Source organism: Toxoplasma gondii, chromosome IX (genome assembly GCF_000006565.2).
Source record: "Toxoplasma gondii ME49 chromosome IX, whole genome shotgun sequence".
Taxonomy (NCBI): Eukaryota; Apicomplexa; class Conoidasida; order Eucoccidiorida; family Sarcocystidae; genus Toxoplasma; species Toxoplasma gondii.
Genome location: NC_031477.1, coordinates 2,916,346 through 2,934,447, shown reverse-complemented (window position 1 = coordinate 2,934,447; position 18,102 = coordinate 2,916,346). Strand labels below are relative to the sequence as shown.

The following is an 18,102-nucleotide window of genomic DNA, read 5'->3' as shown; positions in this document are numbered from 1 at the left end:
CAGAGGTAATTTTGGGGGCACAGAGCTGACACTGCCTGCCTCACCCGTGCGGGCCTTCTGCATACACATGCTGTCGTGCGATCTGACCGCTGGTACGGTTGGGCTCGAGTGCTTGCTTCTCGCCAGGCGGTGCCTCAGTCACCTCCAACTTTTCAGCAGATGATGCGTCCGAGTGATGTGCTCCGTGGAGCTGGTTGATGGCCAAGCAATTCAGGTCATTGGTGGGTGACCTTGAGACTCTAGGGCCCGTTGTTTTTTCTTTCGACGGATCCACTAGTTCATCAATGCCAGGGACGTTTCGAAAGCCCCATTTTTGCCTAAGCGATTCTCGGTGGCGGCAGTGATGTTCGGGAAGTCCTAGGGCCTCGCTGCTCCTAATGGCTAGAAGGGCATTATACTTGAGGGTGTCTCCGTGTAGGGTACCTAGAGCCCAGTCGGCGCGGTACCGTACAGACTCGTGCATAGAGTTGCTGTAGTAAAGGACTGCATCAACTGCTCCACATTCGGCTAGTTGAGTTTCCACTTCCATACTGCCCTCTCCCTGAGCAATATTGCCAACACACCAGGCGAGCTGCTCCATAACAATAGGATCTTCAGTGGAGATAATGAGGCGCAGGATTAATTCGACTCCTTTATGAGCAAGAAACAGTTTCCTTGTTCTTTCTGCTCCTGTCCAAAGCCTTAGCAGAGTCGCTGCTGATCTCTTTTCTTCGATCGTTCGAATATCGGTGCTAGCCAAACAGTCGATAACCATGGTCACTGTTGCATCGTCAAGCAGAGACAGTTGGTCTTGGACGGCATGACGAGAGAGCTGACAGAGCAATTGTAAGGCTGCACTTCGCGCCGCTTCGAGATCTCGAGTTATTCCACAAGATGAATTTCTGTCGGATGCACATGTAGCTCCTTCAGATCCTGGCACACAGTCTGCGTCCGGACAAACTTGCCGTCCATCTTGGGATTTTTGGTGCCCCACGGGCGCTGCCGATTTAGAGGACAGCATGGGTTTCTGTTGATTTTGAAGACATTTATGGAGCACTTCTTGAAGCTTAACTTCTACCCCGAGGTCTAGGAGGTTTGCAGAGAGTATCGGGGTGTCACTGAGAGTTTGCATGGCGTGAATGCTGGCTTCGCAGCATGATAAATCTCGAGTGGTGATGCGGGAGACAAGGAGGGGTAGGAATCCCAGCTCAATAAAGCGACTACGCAGCTGAGGGTTAGCACTCAGTTGGACAACAGTAGCGCGGGCCTGCGTTTGCACGACGACATGATCTTCCGTCATCATCTGTTTCATACGCTCTATCACATTGTTTTCCAGAAGCAGCTGCACAAACTCGTCGCACAGCGGCAAATACGATATCGCCCATAATACCTGCGAGTATACTTCAGGCATTTTCGAATCCAGTACTACTCCAAGGACAGCCTGAAGCGAAGAACCAGTGAGAACGACATCGCGACACCTAGGCCGTACAACAATTGTACTTAGGATTCCAGCAGCTACGCGCTGCACGTCCTTGCTACCCCCTGACAAGGCGATGCCACACAACGTTGTGACGAAGTTCTCTGCAGCCATGGTCCTCAGGATGGTTTCATTGGTTAATATGCTGTGGAGGGCAAAGAGTGCTCGTGTTTGCGCTGGGGGGTACGACGGCGTCCTGATGATCTTGAAGATGCTGTCAACGATAGCCAGATTCGTCACCACCTTGCTGCATTGTTTTGGAGAACAGCACAAAAAGCGCAGAGGTAACAAGACACGGATTCTTTAAAGTGCAACTTGCTACGCCAGTGACGAGATTAAGACTTTTTTAGGGTATGCCGCGCCGACATGTAAACTTAGTCAACAACAAAAATAGCATCAGATATACGTAGGCATATTTGCAGGTGCAGCAGCATTTATGTGTTGCCGTAAAAACGCTCGCAAAATATAAGCAAAATATAAGGCAATCATGGAGCTACGTCACTGTCAAATCCCTGGCACATGCCGCTTATTGGCGGCGACAGTACCGGGAGACCTATGGTGCATTGATAAATGACAACGATTAGAATCCAGTTTATCACTCCAGTGTCATTGATTCGCTGTGACCTCCGTATCAAAGTCAGACATCTACACGTACTTCACTGTATATAGTAGTGATGGATTCGCAATACTAAAAATCATGGACTCAAGTGTATTGAAATTGTGAGCATGCCTCTTCCTTTAGAATGTTTTTAACAACTGTCAAACACGTCGATTTCGTCATGGCGTTCAATGCTACACCACGAGCACCATTAGCCTGGAAATGTGTCCCGAAACATTCTGGTGAAGAATCCTCACGAGCGATCTTCCCGTAAATTACAAATCAGTTCTTGCCCTCTTCTCACGGCTGTCCACCATGGAGGCTCTGCCAGATAGTAGTATCCTTGTTGACACCAGCAAGTAAATAACATATTTTATTGTCATTGCGTAAGAGGTGCTACGACTGCTGAAGCTGTGGATCCTTTCTGGCACATGGCGTGCGTTATTCGTTTGCAGAGCACGTGTTCGCAACCGAACGAAATGTATTAAGCGGAGTGGTGCGAGGAAGTACAACACGCTTACTTTCGTGCCTCTTCGCGAAGAAGCGCGACACGAAGAAGCTCAGCTGTTTGTGTGTAAAGACTCTCGTCTTCAACGCCTCCTTGTGTGATGCTCGTTGCAATATCGATCAGGATTGGCGTCGCCAGAAAGCAGTCCAGAAGGTCGGGCTCGATACACAGACAGTTGGCCAGTGACAGAAGCGATACAATCGAGCTGTCTGAGTTCGAAGATGTTGAAAATAGTGGCAAAAACTGCTTCTCCATGGCTTCCCTATCGAACACGTCTTTGAGTACACCCAAGCGGTACAGAGAAATTAGTGCCTCGACTACACAGTTAAGTAGCTCTCGGTCGTCGAGCACTCCTTCCCACTGGTCCTGCTGGTCCTCCTCAACGCTGATAGGTTTTCGGCCTAACTGCGACATGCCGCCAAAATCATCTGGACCGCTAAGGTTGACTCCAGAAGCAGCATCGGGAGGTGGGTTTGTGAGATGTACTCGAGGGTCACGTTTGACAACGCTCGGCTTTGAATATCGTTCTAAGAGATTGAGGAGGTCAAGGAGCAGTGGTCGGGGAATCAAACTCTGTTCGACGAAGCGCTGACTGAGGCGCCGTGCACACAACATTTTCAAGCAAAGGCAGCATATATCATGAAATCGTATCGTATTAGTTGCTCCTCAACGTGGAATCAAGCATAACTGGACGGCGCCTGAGATGTAAAGATCAAACCGCCACCATGGCCTTCTGGTGGAAGTGAACTCTCAATTCAATTTGTGTCATCGGTGCCTTCCAAAAAACAACTTTCCACAAAGATGAAATCTTAGACCGTTTCCCTCTGTTTGCAGGGGCGATGACTTCGTGTAATTCGACGGTGGGGCATTGCGAAGAACGGAACGATTTATCTAATCTGGGCGCCGTTTGTTTTGCATTCACAAATGACACAGTGACACACCTGGTACAGAGTGAGGAGGTAGGTGGCCGGTCCTTCAGACACCGGGTCACTGTTGGCAAAGGTAATGTGGCTGTATAGAGACGTTAAACCAATTCGAGCTTGACCCATGAGGGGCCACTGAAAACCGGAAGCAAGTGTTCATGTGGCTTGGAATGTTTGATTGCAATGGGTTACCGACAACTTGCTTCCAGGAACATTCGAGAGCCTTGTCAGGGACTTGAGGACATGAAACATGAGTCCCTTCGTACAGAGACCCGTTTTCACGTTATCGAAAAGCAGTTCGCAAACTTGTCGCAGATTGGAGTAAATCACCCTGGAGGATTGCACAGTGGCATTGAGTCGGAGTCGGAACCAACTGTTGACGAAGTAGTGCCGTTATTCCAGGTGACCGACTAGAAACGCTCGCTGAACAACCAACCGACAGCTATATTCGGTGTTTCGACACATGCGGGCAGATTACGTCAGGTCGTAAGATGAATATCATTTTGGATAATTATGATCTTCTTTGGGTTGGAGAGTCTTGCTGAAGGAATGCAGAGGGAGTCCCAACACTTGTGGCCACATGCTCATATTGCGCTTATTCATGAAGAAGGCATCAGAATGTAAAGAAATGGTTTGATGGAAAGTAGCAGCACCTAGACAGAAAGGTGAACACTGCAGACGTCACTTACCCTTGAACGTGAGGAAGGAAGCACGCAGCGTGCAATAGCCGAGCAAGAGGAAGGGCGAGGGTCGGGTAACTCTGGCACACAAACAGAACAAGGTGGCGATATGCACATGCTTGGTAACAAAAGGAAATATCCAAACCTCTCAACAAACAATAATAGCCTGGGTCCGTTACTTGCATGGTCGACGTACAAATATAGAGCAGGAAAGTGATCCTGGTTGCATTTTCTAAAATTCCTCAAGACTTTTATATCCACAAGGCGCCGACGTTGTTATAGACAGTGCGTGTCTATGAATGAAAGAAGGCTATTCGTAATTAATGTGCAGCCTGCAACCAGGCGATGAACTGGATTAGGCACAGATGAGAAAAGCTGAAATGATGGAGACAAAAAAATCCACTCTCGTATCCTCGAGACTATGGAGCTGCCTGATGGCGGGAATTCAAGAGTGTATATACACACCACACACCTTGACGTCTTTTAAGAGCTTTTCGAGGATTCCCATGTAGTTGGAAACCTGTCCGACTGTGGCTGGGTGACTGAGAATGTGACAGTACATGAAGTAAAAGTCTGTTGGGTCTTCTGCTGAAATCACAACATCGGCAGAGAAGAAGCGAGACATAAAGTCTGTTTTCCCTAAGTACTGGCAAACGAGTGGGTCCTTCAGACACTGACGAATCGTAGCCAAGCACTGCTGTTTTAGAGATTGACTGGTGGATGCGTCGAGGAGAATTTCGCAGAGGCATTGAGTATAGTTATCGGCCATGAATTGGTCGAGAGGCAATCGAGCTTGGGCGAAGCGAAGTCCGGATTCAGCACTTAGGTCTCTGCTGCTCTTGATGTCGCTCCTAGGAGCCGTCGGCTTGTCGGGGGCTCCATCGCTAGAACGAAATACCTCTCGTTCCGGTAACCGCTTCCTTGTACTGTGCGACACAAGTCTTGTAAAAGCTGACACAACACTGGCCTTGACAGAATCGACCATAGATCGTCCAAGAGCCATCAGGCTGTGCGCTAGTGCGCGAATACAGATATCATCCATCAGTTCGAGATTGCATGTGTCTTCAGTAAAGGATTCAATTTTATACGCCAAACGTCCCTGGACAGACGCTGAAGCGTCATAGCAAAGGGCACACAGACACTGGAGGCCGAAGAACTGGTTTGTCAATACAGCCCTTGAACGATGCTTAGCGAACATCCCATCTGCGAGTGTCACAGAGTCCCGATATGAGCTGTGAAGTCTGTCCCCTGGTTCGTCTTCTCTGCAACAGCGCAAAACAGGAATTGCGAGTTCCTCCGGGCTACGACGCGCCATCTCCATAGCGATCCAGAGCCCGTTGAAGGCGCATTCTTGAACCGCATCGTTCGTCGAGTCACACAAGTACAGCAAGACAGCCACTGGTTCCAATTCCTCATATTTGACAAAACTCCTCTGATCAGAAATGAGTTTCACAAGCATTCGAGCGCAGAGAAGCTGAATATCCTCGTCTGGTCGATCAGCCAGGCACATGAAAGGGAGGTAAGCCTCATGGGCGACTGCCAGATCCGATGTGTCCGGGTCATTCAAAAGAGTAGCAAGCGCCGCCAAGGCATCTCGAGCAACAGAACCGTCATGTGGAATTGAACAAAGTATTAGCAAGGAGTCAATAATATGTTTTGAATACGTGCTTGCGAGACTCGTCAAAAATGCCTGGGCCTGCTCGCGCACGACGTCATCAGTCAGGTGAAGACTGTGTAGGTATTTGCGGATAGCCGGTGCCTCGTAGCTCTGAGTTGTCCGTTTGCCAGTAACATTAGCGAAAAACAGCTCTGTGATGTTGCTTGTCATTCCGTCCTCGGAGCAGATTCCAATGGTCAACACGTCACGAACCCACGCTGCCCAACGGCCTGTCGCCTGCTTGTGGAAAGCCTGCACCACAGGCACTCAGAATCATTACAAACTGAGAAATCTATGGAAACGTTTTCGTACTAGTTAAGATGAAAACGTACGTAAGATCGAAAAGTGACGCGGAACCATGAAGCTGCGTACGACGCGGTGACGTTGGCTTGGCGAACTGTTCAGGTACAGCAGAAAACGCCCACTTGAACCGCATAAATAGGGACAATCATGAGCATATACAAAGGGTACTTCGTACTACGATTTATCGATGTACCAAAATTGAACAACAAAATATTTTTTATTGAAGTAATGGGATCTAGTAATTAAAATAGATCGGTAGAGGAGCGTAAAGCCGAAAACTATATCACAAAGCGAAATACTTGAGTTAGCAACATTTGCTTTCATCAGTTTGGGGAGAAGCCACACCTTGTGAAGCGAAAGGAAAACGAACGTCCAGGCAGCGTTAAGCCGCACTTCATTCCAAACAGAATTTGATATTTCGTGCAAGGTTGCCAGCGTCTCCTCTCGAAGGAATTCGGGAAAATTTGTTGGATTCTTCGCCAGATTGGCTATGGTTGCTGACTCCCACAGAAGCGCTTGCGGTACCGTATGAGATTTGAACATTCGGAGTACTGGGCTCGTGCCTCTCTTTTGAAAGAGTGTTGACTGTCCCGCAACGTCCGCGCTTATCATGCATAGCGACGCGCCTGCCAGTTGCAACACCACGCGAGACTACAAGGAATTTCGCCGACCAGAGAAACTACTGACGTTGCATCATCCAGATGGCTTTTCGTTTGGAAGCGAGCGATGGATCTATGGCATACATACGTCAACTCTAATACATCACAGCGCCATGTACCAGCCCACTTCAAGATATGTGAACGCACATTGGTCTACGTACTGTACGGTTTGGCATATATATATATATATATATATATATAAATGAGTCTCATCGGTCTTCCGATTCAATGAAGAGGAAGACTGCCGCTTCTTACTGCTGAACTCTTGAGCGATGGCAAACTTGCTAGAAATTGTATCTACTAAACTTTCAATCCATGCGTCGATGTGCTGTTTTTCTTCTTCCTGTTGTAGTGACACAAGACAAGCCAGAGCCAGAGCTGCCCGAGAGACAACACCGTCATCCGTTTTCTTCCCCAGCTTGATCATCAGACCAGCGACGCCTTCCTCAGCCAGGTATCGCAGAGAGGCTTCGTGGTGCCGCACGGCTACAATGATCCCTGACTCAAGGTAAAATGCCACACGCAATGTGTATTACAGTACTTAAGGTTTTGTTTGCAACCAACGTGTAAATGACATGGAGAACCAAAAACTAGGATCTGAGTCGCAACAAATCGACGTGGAAGAATTGTCTGTGTCCTCGACGGATTTATTGGATGGATAATTTTGGAAAAACGACAGTGAACCGTTGTATCACGGGAATGGAAAGATGCCAAACCTTTTGTAAGAGTGTTGTAACGACGTTCCGGGTTGCTGGACCGTTTTCTCAGATACCAACGGATTAATCGAAGCTTGGTTACTGGTTACACAAGTGTTTCACGGAGGTGTTTTGTGTCACTGATGCCATACACATCTGCGTCTTCTTTGCCGGATACGCTGCTGATGCAACGGAGACTACTCAAGAAAAACGCGACTTTCAATCCACCTTTATCATATAAAAAGAACGCAGTGCAGCAGCATATCTATTCTAGCGTGCCATAAACACACATTGTATCAAATCTGCAATCGTCATGCCTCCTTGGACCATCTCGACAAACTGTATATTGCATATCATTCCCCCAAAGCGTTGCCGCGGTGCGCATGAATTTCCCATGAATCCCTTCCGTCGGTGCATCACATTAGCAAAGAAGCTGCCCTGCTACTTTCAGGATACTTTCTCAGAATACCTTGTGGCAGCGTGCTGCACAGCTAGTATTATTCTCGTCCCTAAGGACATACTCCCGAGGCGAGGCAACTGTCGCTCTTAAAACAACGTAGGAAATTTTGCTACAGGGACGTAACTGCCTCACCGCACCGCCGACGTATCGACATCAGCTTCGCTTTCCGTTTATGGGTTATCAGATCTTATAATAGTCAATGCACTTTCTCTATGAGTGTGGAATAACACAGTCGCTGTGAACCTAATTTAGGAGCGTGCAACCGGAAAGATATGACGTTTCGTCTTCTGCGAGACAGCAAACCCCCATGCTTTCTTAGAATCCAGTTGCGTTTGTGAGACAGTGAGGCTCTGATAACCTTCAAAACACTTTTGAGAGAGGTCTTTACCCGGAAGCTGTTCGAGCATCTCGTCATTTTGCAGGCATACGTTTAGTACAGCGGAGAATCCATCGACAGCAATGAAGGCGTCAATGGAGCTGCCGTTATTGAGAACTAAGTGTCTGAAGTACTTCAAAACCATCAACTTTTCTTTGATTCGGAAGGACATAAGCTGTCCTGCGATAAATTTGATGAATTTGTCTTCTTGTTTGAGCTTTGTTTGAAGAATTTTGAGCAGGTCGGGGAAATCCTGGCGGAATTCAGCGTTTTCTCGAGAAGGGTCTTCGCCAATTGAGTTCGTATCAATTATTAAACGTAAGAAATTCGGATCGAAAAATGCTGCTCGAATCAAACATCAGGCGTAACGCACAACGATCGAAGCTACCTGGCAGCTCTTCATCGGGATTACCAAGCAGTGATGTAGACCATACAGAGCGCCTGGTTTCACCTGCTGGTGTGTGCAACGACAGCGTTGTCCTCCGCGTGTGTGGGAAGGGTGGAAACGGATACACGTTGTTAAAGTTAACGAGTTGTAAGCTACCTTCAACAAAAAGGAAAAGCATGCTGCAATTACTCCTGGTGAATACTGTACCTCGATTACGCCTGCGGCTCACCTTCGTTATCATCATCTGCCGCGGTTGCAGAGGCAGCTCCATTGCCACGAGCATCGTCTTCATCCTCCTCCTCTTGTCGTGCTACTTCTTCCTCTGTTTCCTCAACTATACTTGGCATAAACAGTCTCAGCCTCCTGCAAGACATCATGGAGCCACATTTAGTGTCGGGACAGGAGATGACAGATTACTGAATCACTCGCCCCGAAGAGTAGTTCATGGGGACGTCACGCATGACAGCTTCATTGACGTCGTTGTTTTGCTTGTATTCAGTCATGACACCGACCAAACAACTTCTGTTTGTACCAGCAAGGAGAATCATTCAAGTACGATTCGCACCATAATGACCGTTTATGGTGCGTGCAACGAGTTTGGAATTGAACGTTCTCACTCATTTGCGGCCCCAAAGACAGTGAGGACTCGCCTGTTTCACTGAGAAACGATCGTCGATGGAGCGTTTGGAGGCTTTGTGTTGTTTTCCTACGTGAGAGGTTGTTGATGTTTGAAGAGTGTCGCCTCGCCTTTGTCCTCCCATCTTCCCTTTTCTGAGCTTGAGACTTCGCCGGGAAGCTGAGGCAGCAGCGAATCTTTTTCCCGTCCCCCCGCGGCTGCGATATGATCCAGTAGACTGTTTGCTTGGAGGTTGCCTAACGTTTCGTGCTCAAGTTCATCGGTGTTGCTAGATGAAGCTTCCACCTTTCCGGCATAGGCAACGGACCCAGAGTTTGGCTGATCGCCTGCTCCACGGCCCTTTTTTTCCGGCATTGTGCAGTTCGATTTCACCAACATTTTAAAGGCACACCTCGCAGTTCTCAACGGGGAGCCGGGGGCTCATCCCAAAACGAAAAGGGATCCTACAAGCATGACTTTGCAGGGTTTAGCCATTAGTCAGTCTTCAAACACCGTCGAGTAGAGAGTCATTGCAGAGGCACTACGACAACTCAGAATGCTTTATTTGCAGAGGAGAGTGGCCAGCATCAGGGGAATGGATGCAACATCATTTCACGGCGCACTCAAGAACGGCAGCACCATTCCATCGAGCCACCGCAATTTTCCGTTTGAGCAATCAGGCTGTAGTTTATAGAATTTTGGAGAGAAGGCACCGGAGATGCGGAGGAGACTGTGAACCGTCATTCACAAAATAAAGCCAAAAGGACAGCTGGAGACAGTTCAGTCGATGGGCACCGTGTGCGATCATACGCAAACGTATCTAACTAGACGTATGTAGTGACATCTGTGGGAGGGGAGCCATTTCTAAAAAAGGTAAACCTAACAACGGAATTCGTTGCCATTTCTTAGACAGGAAACAGCTCCAGTGTTTCGTCTATCCCCCACTTTAGTTTCGAAGATGCAGGTATGCGTGTTGCCTTTTCTAATGAGACGATGTAGAGAATTTGTGTTTTGTCAAGTAGTTCCATCCAGTAAGAGCCACATGGGAATACAGTCTCAATGGAACGCGTCTTGCTTTTTATTATTGGCGTTGAGAACTGGCAGAAAGCTGCCTCGATTGATTCTGTACCCTGTGGAGTCAAACAGAAGGGCGCCGACGTCTTGATGCATTTTCTGGAAGCCGGATTTGTTCTTCAAAATCACCCTCTCAGAGATGATTACTCCCAGTACGATGGTACTGATCATACTAGCATCTGAGACAAACTAGCCACAGCTATACGAAGCACAACAAGTTCCTCGAAACAGCTGGAGGCAGCCTTCAACACAGTATTCGCATGCAGAAGTACGCGTCACCCCACAGAGCCATTTTAGCCAAACATCGATTTTTCAGAGGTGAGTATGCGTTCAGTGAGAGCGATCACACGCACACACCTTCGATCTTTAAATAAATGTAGTTCTCTGGACGGTATCCAGATTGACGTTGAGCCTGCTGCTGGGCAGCCGATAAGAGAGAGGGCTCTTCCTGTTGTGGCGCCTAGGCAACGACTGCCCCTCGCCCTAGATATGAAAAATCGCTCAAGAATAATTATTATTTTAACATGCCTTATCTTATTAGTGTGTGTCTCTTACGTTCGACTGGATGCTTGGGATACGCGCAGAGTATTCGACAAGGTTGAACCTCCATGCACCTGCGTATTTCTGTAGGAGATCATAACGCCCTTTTTCAGGAAGGCCCCCACGCATTTGGACTTGGCAGGCCTGTTGATTCCGGATGTGCAGCCCCAAACGCCAAGTCTCTGTGAGCCGCATATTTTCCCAACCCGAGGATTCTAAGAATGCAATGGAGCAAATGGCTGCTCAGCTGGTATTGTGCATCTTGTAGTAGCATCACACTGCGCTACCACGGGCGACTCTACGGTACGATTTTAGCGTGGCGTCAGCAACACGGAGGCCAGCGTTGGCCGCTATTATTTCGTGCATTTATCTCAAATTACCTTCCTGGCTCAAGCTGCAGCAGCAAAAACACGTCTACGGGGGGTTCTTCGATGGTATTGTTGATCCTTGTTGCTTTGGCTCCCCTTAGCAAGCACTAGCAAAAGTATGAAGCGGAAAGTGGCGCGCGCTATACTGCACACCGTACCTACAGTGGATGTCACTTGGCATGGAAAAAGGTGCAGTCGAAGTCAGGCGAATACACAGTGTCGGTAGCATTCGAAGTTTCTTCATCCGGAAATCGCATTTATGGTAGTCATGGAACGTGCACACGTGCGTAGGGCCAGATGCAGACCAGGTACTTGATAGTCCAGTGCGGCGCTGTCTTTTTCCATCAGGATGGCATGTTGCTGAAAGAGGTGATGGAGGAAGAACCGCCACATGCTTCTAAACACAGCACCCTCAGACCCTCGGTGAGTCTGATTTTGTAGAAGGTGCAACATGGTCACATCGCGCAGACGCCCTCTAGTCATTCTGAATGGTGTATGCCACGAACGGATTGCTGGTGGCGTTACGCAAGCAAAGGCAATATACCATCCTTCGGAGCATCTTGGTCGCAGTTATGGCAAATTTAACAATAGGAGAGGCGCAAACTGTATAGCTTAAGAACTGGATATCTTGGCTGAGGAAGGCACGCCACTCACTTCATCAGGCGGAGGCTGTCATTCAGCAAAGCATTTCTGTTATTCTGTTGCGTGTAGGTATCGAGGGAATTTAGCCAGAGGTTGATGGCATACGAGTCGGTGAGACTAAATGTATTCCTGCCTCTTCAACCAAGTACTACGGAGCTGACCAACAGTGTCCCGGTGCTTCTCTTTCGAGTGATGTTGCAGATACGGCTCCGTCACAGCGGCACCACGATCTTCACTGTGCCCAAGTTCTCGACTCAGCGAGATCACAAACCACTAGTTAACGTGCAAGCAATATGCAAACGATTTGCGAGGAAAAGATATTTGTCAATGTCTTTGAGGGAAAGGCCGCAATGACCAGCATCGTGTAGTGCACCTTTTCCAATCCAGTGGGGTAAATACGCACAAAGGGAAACACTCAGGTGAAGGAGTAGCAGACTCGTCGTCGGAGTGCGTCGTGAAAGCTGTTTGTAGGAGCTGGTGAGGCTTAAAGCGGCAGAAGATGTCGAGGCGAAGACCAAAGGAAAAATCGAACAGTTGTGCGCTCAAATTGACGAACAGAGAAGCCAGTATGCTATGCTGGAAAGAGACCACCAAGAATTAAAGACGGTTTACCAGACGTGCAAGGAAGATCTCGAACAGCGCCTGCTACATCAAAAGTGCCAGTACGAAGTACGCACGTGCGACTTCAACTTTGGAGGGTGAAGACGGCTGAAAGCCATTGGTCGTTGAGGGGCGCGTGATGACACTAGTGTGAGAGTGGGATTATTCTTGCCGATTCCTAAACTCGCCGGGTCGATAAGCATCGGTGGCACTAGGTGAGTCCTGGATGTGCCCATATCCGTGGAGTACGCCTTGCAATGTGGTAGCAGCCTGTTTCCAAAGGGTCCAAAAAAGGAAGGAAACATGCCCTTCAAAAGCAAACGCAACAAGGCACATATTTCATTGCCTTGACGCATGTACCAGTGGCTCATCATGCTGTGTCAAAGTGACAGCAGAAACACGGCCAAAAGCATGTATCCGTAGTGGTCATCTCGCACTGGTGTAATTGTGATTCTCCATGTATCGCACTGCAGGAGAGAATAGCAGGGTTGACGAGGCAGGTAACCCAGTTGGAAAATGGGGCACGGAATACAGCTGAGTTGGAGAAGCGACTACAGGAACAAACATCCGCTTCGCAGACCTGGAAGTACGAACAGCCCACTATTTGCGTTTTCTCCATTACTTCCTTTCTGAAACACTAATTAGGCTGCAGACGGTGGCACCAGAAGCGGCCACCTCCAGTGTGACTCCAGGATATCTTTCTGAATCGGCGTGACAACCATATCCATGTTATATATTCGTCATGGGCACATGTGCCTTATAATGGATAAAGCAATATTAAGAAACTACTCCTGTGTATGGATGCTCATGACACTTCATCAGGTAGATTACGTAAGGGGTAAGTACCAACCGTCTCGCAACAATTCGGATGGAAGTATTGATAATCAGATAGGTTCTTGAGGATTGTCGACTGCCAGTGTCTCCAGTCAGCAGGAGCAAGAGAGCTCGTGCACGCCAAAAAAACGTGTTTTTGTGCAAGGACTGTGTGACAAAAATGCAGTTACCAGTCGCAGTTGGCGTAGGCACCAATCACCGTCAGGATTGTTCCCTCTGCTGCCTATCCAGGACACAAAACGAGGTTCTCAGGGATGAGCTAGAGAGGCTTGTTGAGGAACAAAATGCCATGCAGGCGCAGAACAGCAAAGAAAGGGAGACACTTCGCGGTACGGCAACAGTCCGCACCTGAACTGTCCGCAATCGTAGCAAATTGGCTCGACTTATAATCCTCTGATTCATGGAAAGACATCTTCCTCATTCAGCACCAAACTGTCACTGGTGTCACTCAAAAACGGTGGACGAATTACAGCTGGGGTGCCACCGCTGCAGCCCAGAAGATCTCCGTAGTCTATCCACAACCGGCTCACGGTTTGCTAAAATGGAAGACCTGCTGGTCGAGATGTTAAGGAACGACGTTTCGCTTCCCGAAGTCCACTTATCTGTTGTTCCACACAGTGTGGCCGCTGTGGGCCTGCTAAAATGTCTGGTGCAACTATGGAGAACTTTCTGAAAGCCAGACAATGACTCTGAGCTTGAAGGCACTCCAGGGGTTCCATCGAAGTCTCAGCGACGGTTCCTAAAGGGGGAACGTGCGCCTGTTATTTACCCGTTTTTCCTGCCCCAGAGTTACATACGCGGCTATTTTAAGCGGCGCTCCTTTTGGTTTTGATGCAGAAGAGGCTGCACGGCATCAGGCATCTCTAATGGAATTTCAAGCTGAAAATGAGCGGCTGAACCGCCAAGTTGAGAAGCTGCGGAACGAGTTAGTACCAGCATCACACAGGATATGCGTTAGAAATTCTCCGTAGGATCTCTCGCTGTGCATGCCAGTTTTAATGAAAATAATTCTGCGGTGGGGTGTACTGTAGCTTCTGCCGACATAGGAGAGTTACGGGTGTCAGTCCAGGCCAGTGTTCCGCCTGAGCATGTATCAGTGCTTCTGAATGGCGAGTTGGGGGGCCAGCAGTGAATTTGGTCACACGCTTACTTAATACACATCTCAGTCAAGAGGCAGTTCCTCCATCACCGCCACCGCCCCAAAGAGTGGCAACAAAACTGCATGTTACTTACTATCACTGAGCGACGCAGCCGCTGCTGCAGATATCAGGTATACCCAGCCAAAAACTGGCATTCTGCAGCAAAACAGCCAAATGAATCAATGTCGCCATTGACACAACTTACCGCATTCGTAGCATGCGCGTCCACAGGACAAGGGCCCATGCAACAAAACAAGAAACTCTCAAGAACAGTCGAGAAGCAGAGATACGAGATTTGAGCCAGCAAGCCAGGGCAGCGAAAGCCGAAGCGCGGGAGACTCAGCGAAGGATGCAGGAACAGGCAGATGCCTTCTCGCAGAAGATTCAACAGATGGAGCGCACGTCGAAATTTAAACTTCAGGAGGCTCTAGAGGCTTTGGATCGTCAGACAACGCTCGCCCAGTAAGCGATGTCACACAACAGATATGGGGGGTTGGGGAATTCCTCACAGTTACGGTGAAATTTTTCAATGGGTTGTACAGGAGAGCTACTATTGGACCCGCAACGCAATTCATTATCCTAATTTACGGAAATGCGACTTCTTGCTTTCACAGAACAGCGGAGGCAGAGCTCCTGCGCCAAAAGAACGATCACGAGGTAGAGGTTGATCGAATCACGCGAGAGGCTGAGGCGAAGGTAGGAAGTAGAACTCGTTGTATGTTGGTTGTTCAGTTCGGTCCGCGATTTGGTTTTAGAGAGTAATATTTACACCTGGGTACGTATTGAACAGGTAACCGCTGAGTCCAGTCTACATTAAAAAAAACAGTAGCGAGGGTGAAATAAGAAACTCGCTTTTCGCAATGACTACAGGGATGAGACGAAGGATTCCCGACGCTAACAGCGCGGCTGTGCACGCCACCAGGCAAACTAAAGCAGTTTAAGCAATGCGGCTGCTGTGCGTATGGCAGATAAAGCTTCTTGAGGCAGAAAAAAGGCGAGGGACCGAGGACGCTGTTCAAGAGGTCCTATCTCTCAAGCAAGAAGAACAGCGAAACGCGGAGGAAATAGAAACACTGCAGGAGCAGTGCCAGCACCTCGCTATCCAGCACGCTAAAAGTGTGGCAAAGGCCGAGCAGCTGGCGAAACAGGTTAGTAGAGAGAGTAGACGATGACTTTGAACAAGCGATGCCGCTTCCTGGTCACATGAAGCTGTAGCACGCCGCATTTCACACAGTGTCAGCAAATGCCGCTAATGGCACTCGAAACCAATCAGGGTGCCCTGAAGTTTAAAAGTGTCGATAAAAGTGAGATGTCGTGACATTGTACGAGACATGCACATCGTGCTTGCTGCCAGGGTCGCTGGCATGACTGGAATACGCTATTTACATCTAACATGAGTAGTATCATCCAGTAATTCCGTTGTTGCTACCATCGCCCTTTTTGAGAGAAACTGATATCGTTTGAGAAGCTTGTCTGATGTAGTGGAGCGTGTTGACGCATCGCGGTCGGCGATCCCACAAGTGAATACGTAGATATGCTGCATGCCTGGGAATCCGTCTTAATAAGAGAAGAAACGCGCCTCTTCAAGGAGCTGCAGAATCGAAAGGACAATTCACAAAGTGTCTTTCCGTTTCAGACGGAGTGGTCTGCACACTGAACGTCTACTTGGGTACCAGTCCCGTATCAAGAGTAGCGGGAAGGAAGGTGTTAATTTTTTGCGATTAATCGTGCGTCCAACATGCGTGCTGAATGCAAAAGCTTGTGGTGCCTGAAGATAATTTCCACGGGGTCATTTGCACAACCTGAATAGTACCTCCCTTTTTGAATGGCCATATATGGCTGACATACTGTATGAGAATAAACCCGGCATGGACTGCTATTGCTTTGGTTGTACATCTCCAGGCGGAAGGCGTCCAAGCTGAATGTGAACGTCGTCTCAGTGAACACCAACGTTTGCTGGCTGACTTCCGGGTTCTTGAAGAGACACATCGGGGACTATTGGTGGACATGGAGGGCCTAAGCAGGTCGAAGGAAGACGTGGAGGCCACTGTCGCAGAATTACAGAGGCAACTAGCTGAAAGGGAAAAGAGGATAGAACAAAACAAGGTAGAAAATAAGGTGAGGGTCCCGTCTATGCTATCGCTTCGTCGCAAACATGCAAATTGCTCCGATGCTGGGCGATTGAACTGCCGTTTGAACTGTCCCCGTGTGAAGAGAGCGGTCTCACTTCTAAAAGCAATACGGGCAGCTGTCACGCTTCTCTCCAAAAATTAACAGCGCTGGAGATAGAAGACTATACCACGCGGACAGAGCGTCACTCTTCACCACGGGTGCAGAGGCTGCACGAAAATTAGATACTGGACAGTCACACATTTTGCCACATTATGTGGGGTGGAGGTATCAAAAATGCCTTGTCGTGAAACACTGCACACTATCCACAGGGAATGAGCAACTGTAGTGTTTGTTACCATCGCATGGGTTTTGTGCAGCCATAAAACTAATGATAGCTTACGTAGGCGTCCGCGATGGGACTATTGCGGTGTTGCCTTCAGGCCCTTCAGGACCAAATGAAGAAAAAGGAAGCCACCCAAGAGGAGAATCAACTTCAGCTGAAGAGAGCTGCAGCTGAGATGGCGCAGTTGAAAAGGGTAGTTTGTGCAAAGTTGTCGTCAGCCAGAAGGAAAGAAGATAAGTTAAGAAAGAGCATCCAGATGCTTGTAGAACGAGTTAATCAGGTGATGGCTGAACGCAATGGACTCTGGCAAGCTCTGCTGAGAGTAAAAGACGACTATGATATTCATGCTAAACAAGTAGAATCACAAGCTGCCGCGCGTCTGCGTCTGCCCATTTCCACGTCGGGATCGTCGGCGACGGACCCACATGCCTTCAGCACCATTGGCCACCCTACCACTGTTCAGATACCTTCTCACGGGAATCTGTTCACGACCACCGAGTTAAAGGACAACCAACAGCCAATGAATGCACCTTTGGTTTCGTTAAATCCATTCTTCCCGTTCTCCCTAGATTACTCAGGGGGAGGCACCGCCGCTGGAGGTGTCAAACAGGAAGGGCGCAACAGGACGATAAGTATCGATAGCGCGAGCGTACTTGCCCCTGCCGCTTGTGGAGCTACCGGCATGTCTGCTTGGTACCCTTCATCAACTTCACTGTCTTTGACTGGGGAAAAGACGGACAACATTATTTCGAGCTCATCACCCCTCGACGGGTTGCAGTCAACTCAAACGGGAGGGTTGGGATTACTTGATAGCGTCCTGGGAGGTCTGAATCAGAACAGTGGTAAGGGCACTCAGTTCTAGGGGCGTGTGTAATGGGGCTTTTCGCGTTGTCGCCGGACGCTTGATGGCTTGATTGGAACCAAACTTTTTGACAGTAGCGGAGCCAGCACTGCCTGCCCCTCTAATGAATGGTTATTGTTTAAGCACTAAGTAACGTTTTACGTTTCCGTAGCACCTCAGACCCCTGTGTCTGCGCTTCACATCACCTCCATACTCAACAGAAACATTACGTCTGATTCAGCGCCTCATCATATACCACACAGAGAGCTACTGCAGCACATGCACGACAG

General features: G+C 48.6%; 5 protein-coding genes across 5 annotated transcripts; 2 read left to right on the top strand and 3 right to left on the bottom strand.

Annotated features, from left to right (window-relative positions):
• Positions 1-16: 16 nt before the first annotated feature.
• TGME49_289040 (Armadillo/beta-catenin family repeat-containing protein) lies at positions 17-1,570 on the bottom strand (the record flags this gene model as incomplete). The annotated part of the gene is made up of 1 exon (XM_002368298.2): positions 17-1,570. One exon carries the CDS (start codon positions 1,568-1,570, stop codon positions 41-43), a length of 1,530 nt encoding a protein of 509 aa, XP_002368339.2. The 3' UTR covers positions 17-40.
• A 1,001-nt stretch (positions 1,571-2,571) lies between these two features.
• Positions 2,572-2,976, bottom strand: TGME49_289023 (hypothetical protein; the record flags this gene model as incomplete). Its single annotated transcript, XM_002368297.1, has 1 exon — positions 2,572-2,976. The coding sequence occupies one exon, from the start codon at positions 2,974-2,976 to the stop codon at positions 2,572-2,574; it is 405 nt and encodes a 134-aa protein (XP_002368338.1).
• An 84-nt stretch (positions 2,977-3,060) lies between these two features.
• Positions 3,061-6,671, bottom strand: TGME49_289027 (hypothetical protein). Its single transcript, XM_018782058.1, has 5 exons — positions 6,471-6,671; positions 4,638-6,074; positions 4,175-4,245; positions 3,682-4,026; positions 3,061-3,620 (listed from the first exon to the last, which is right to left on the bottom strand). Exons 1-4 carry the CDS (start codon positions 6,666-6,668, stop codon positions 3,984-3,986), a joined length of 1,749 nt encoding a protein of 582 aa, XP_018636383.1. The 5' UTR covers positions 6,669-6,671; the 3' UTR covers positions 3,061-3,620; positions 3,682-3,983.
• A 332-nt stretch (positions 6,672-7,003) lies between these two features.
• Positions 7,004-9,672, top strand: TGME49_289030 (hypothetical protein). The gene is made up of 3 exons (XM_018782059.1): positions 7,004-7,292; positions 8,545-8,633; positions 9,203-9,672. The coding sequence occupies exons 1-3, from the start codon at positions 7,057-7,059 to the stop codon at positions 9,271-9,273; spliced, it is 396 nt and encodes a 131-aa protein (XP_018636382.1). The 5' UTR covers positions 7,004-7,056; the 3' UTR covers positions 9,274-9,672.
• Positions 9,673-11,543: 1,871 nt separating this feature from the next.
• TGME49_289020 (hypothetical protein) lies at positions 11,544-17,933 on the top strand. The gene is made up of 6 exons (XM_018782057.1): positions 11,544-11,724; positions 11,781-14,978; positions 15,131-15,212; positions 15,485-15,664; positions 16,419-16,634; positions 17,069-17,933. The coding sequence occupies exons 2-6, from the start codon at positions 14,734-14,736 to the stop codon at positions 17,831-17,833; spliced, it is 1,488 nt and encodes a 495-aa protein (XP_018636381.1). The 5' UTR covers positions 11,544-11,724; positions 11,781-14,733; the 3' UTR covers positions 17,834-17,933.
• The last annotated feature ends 169 nt before the right edge of the window (positions 17,934-18,102 follow it).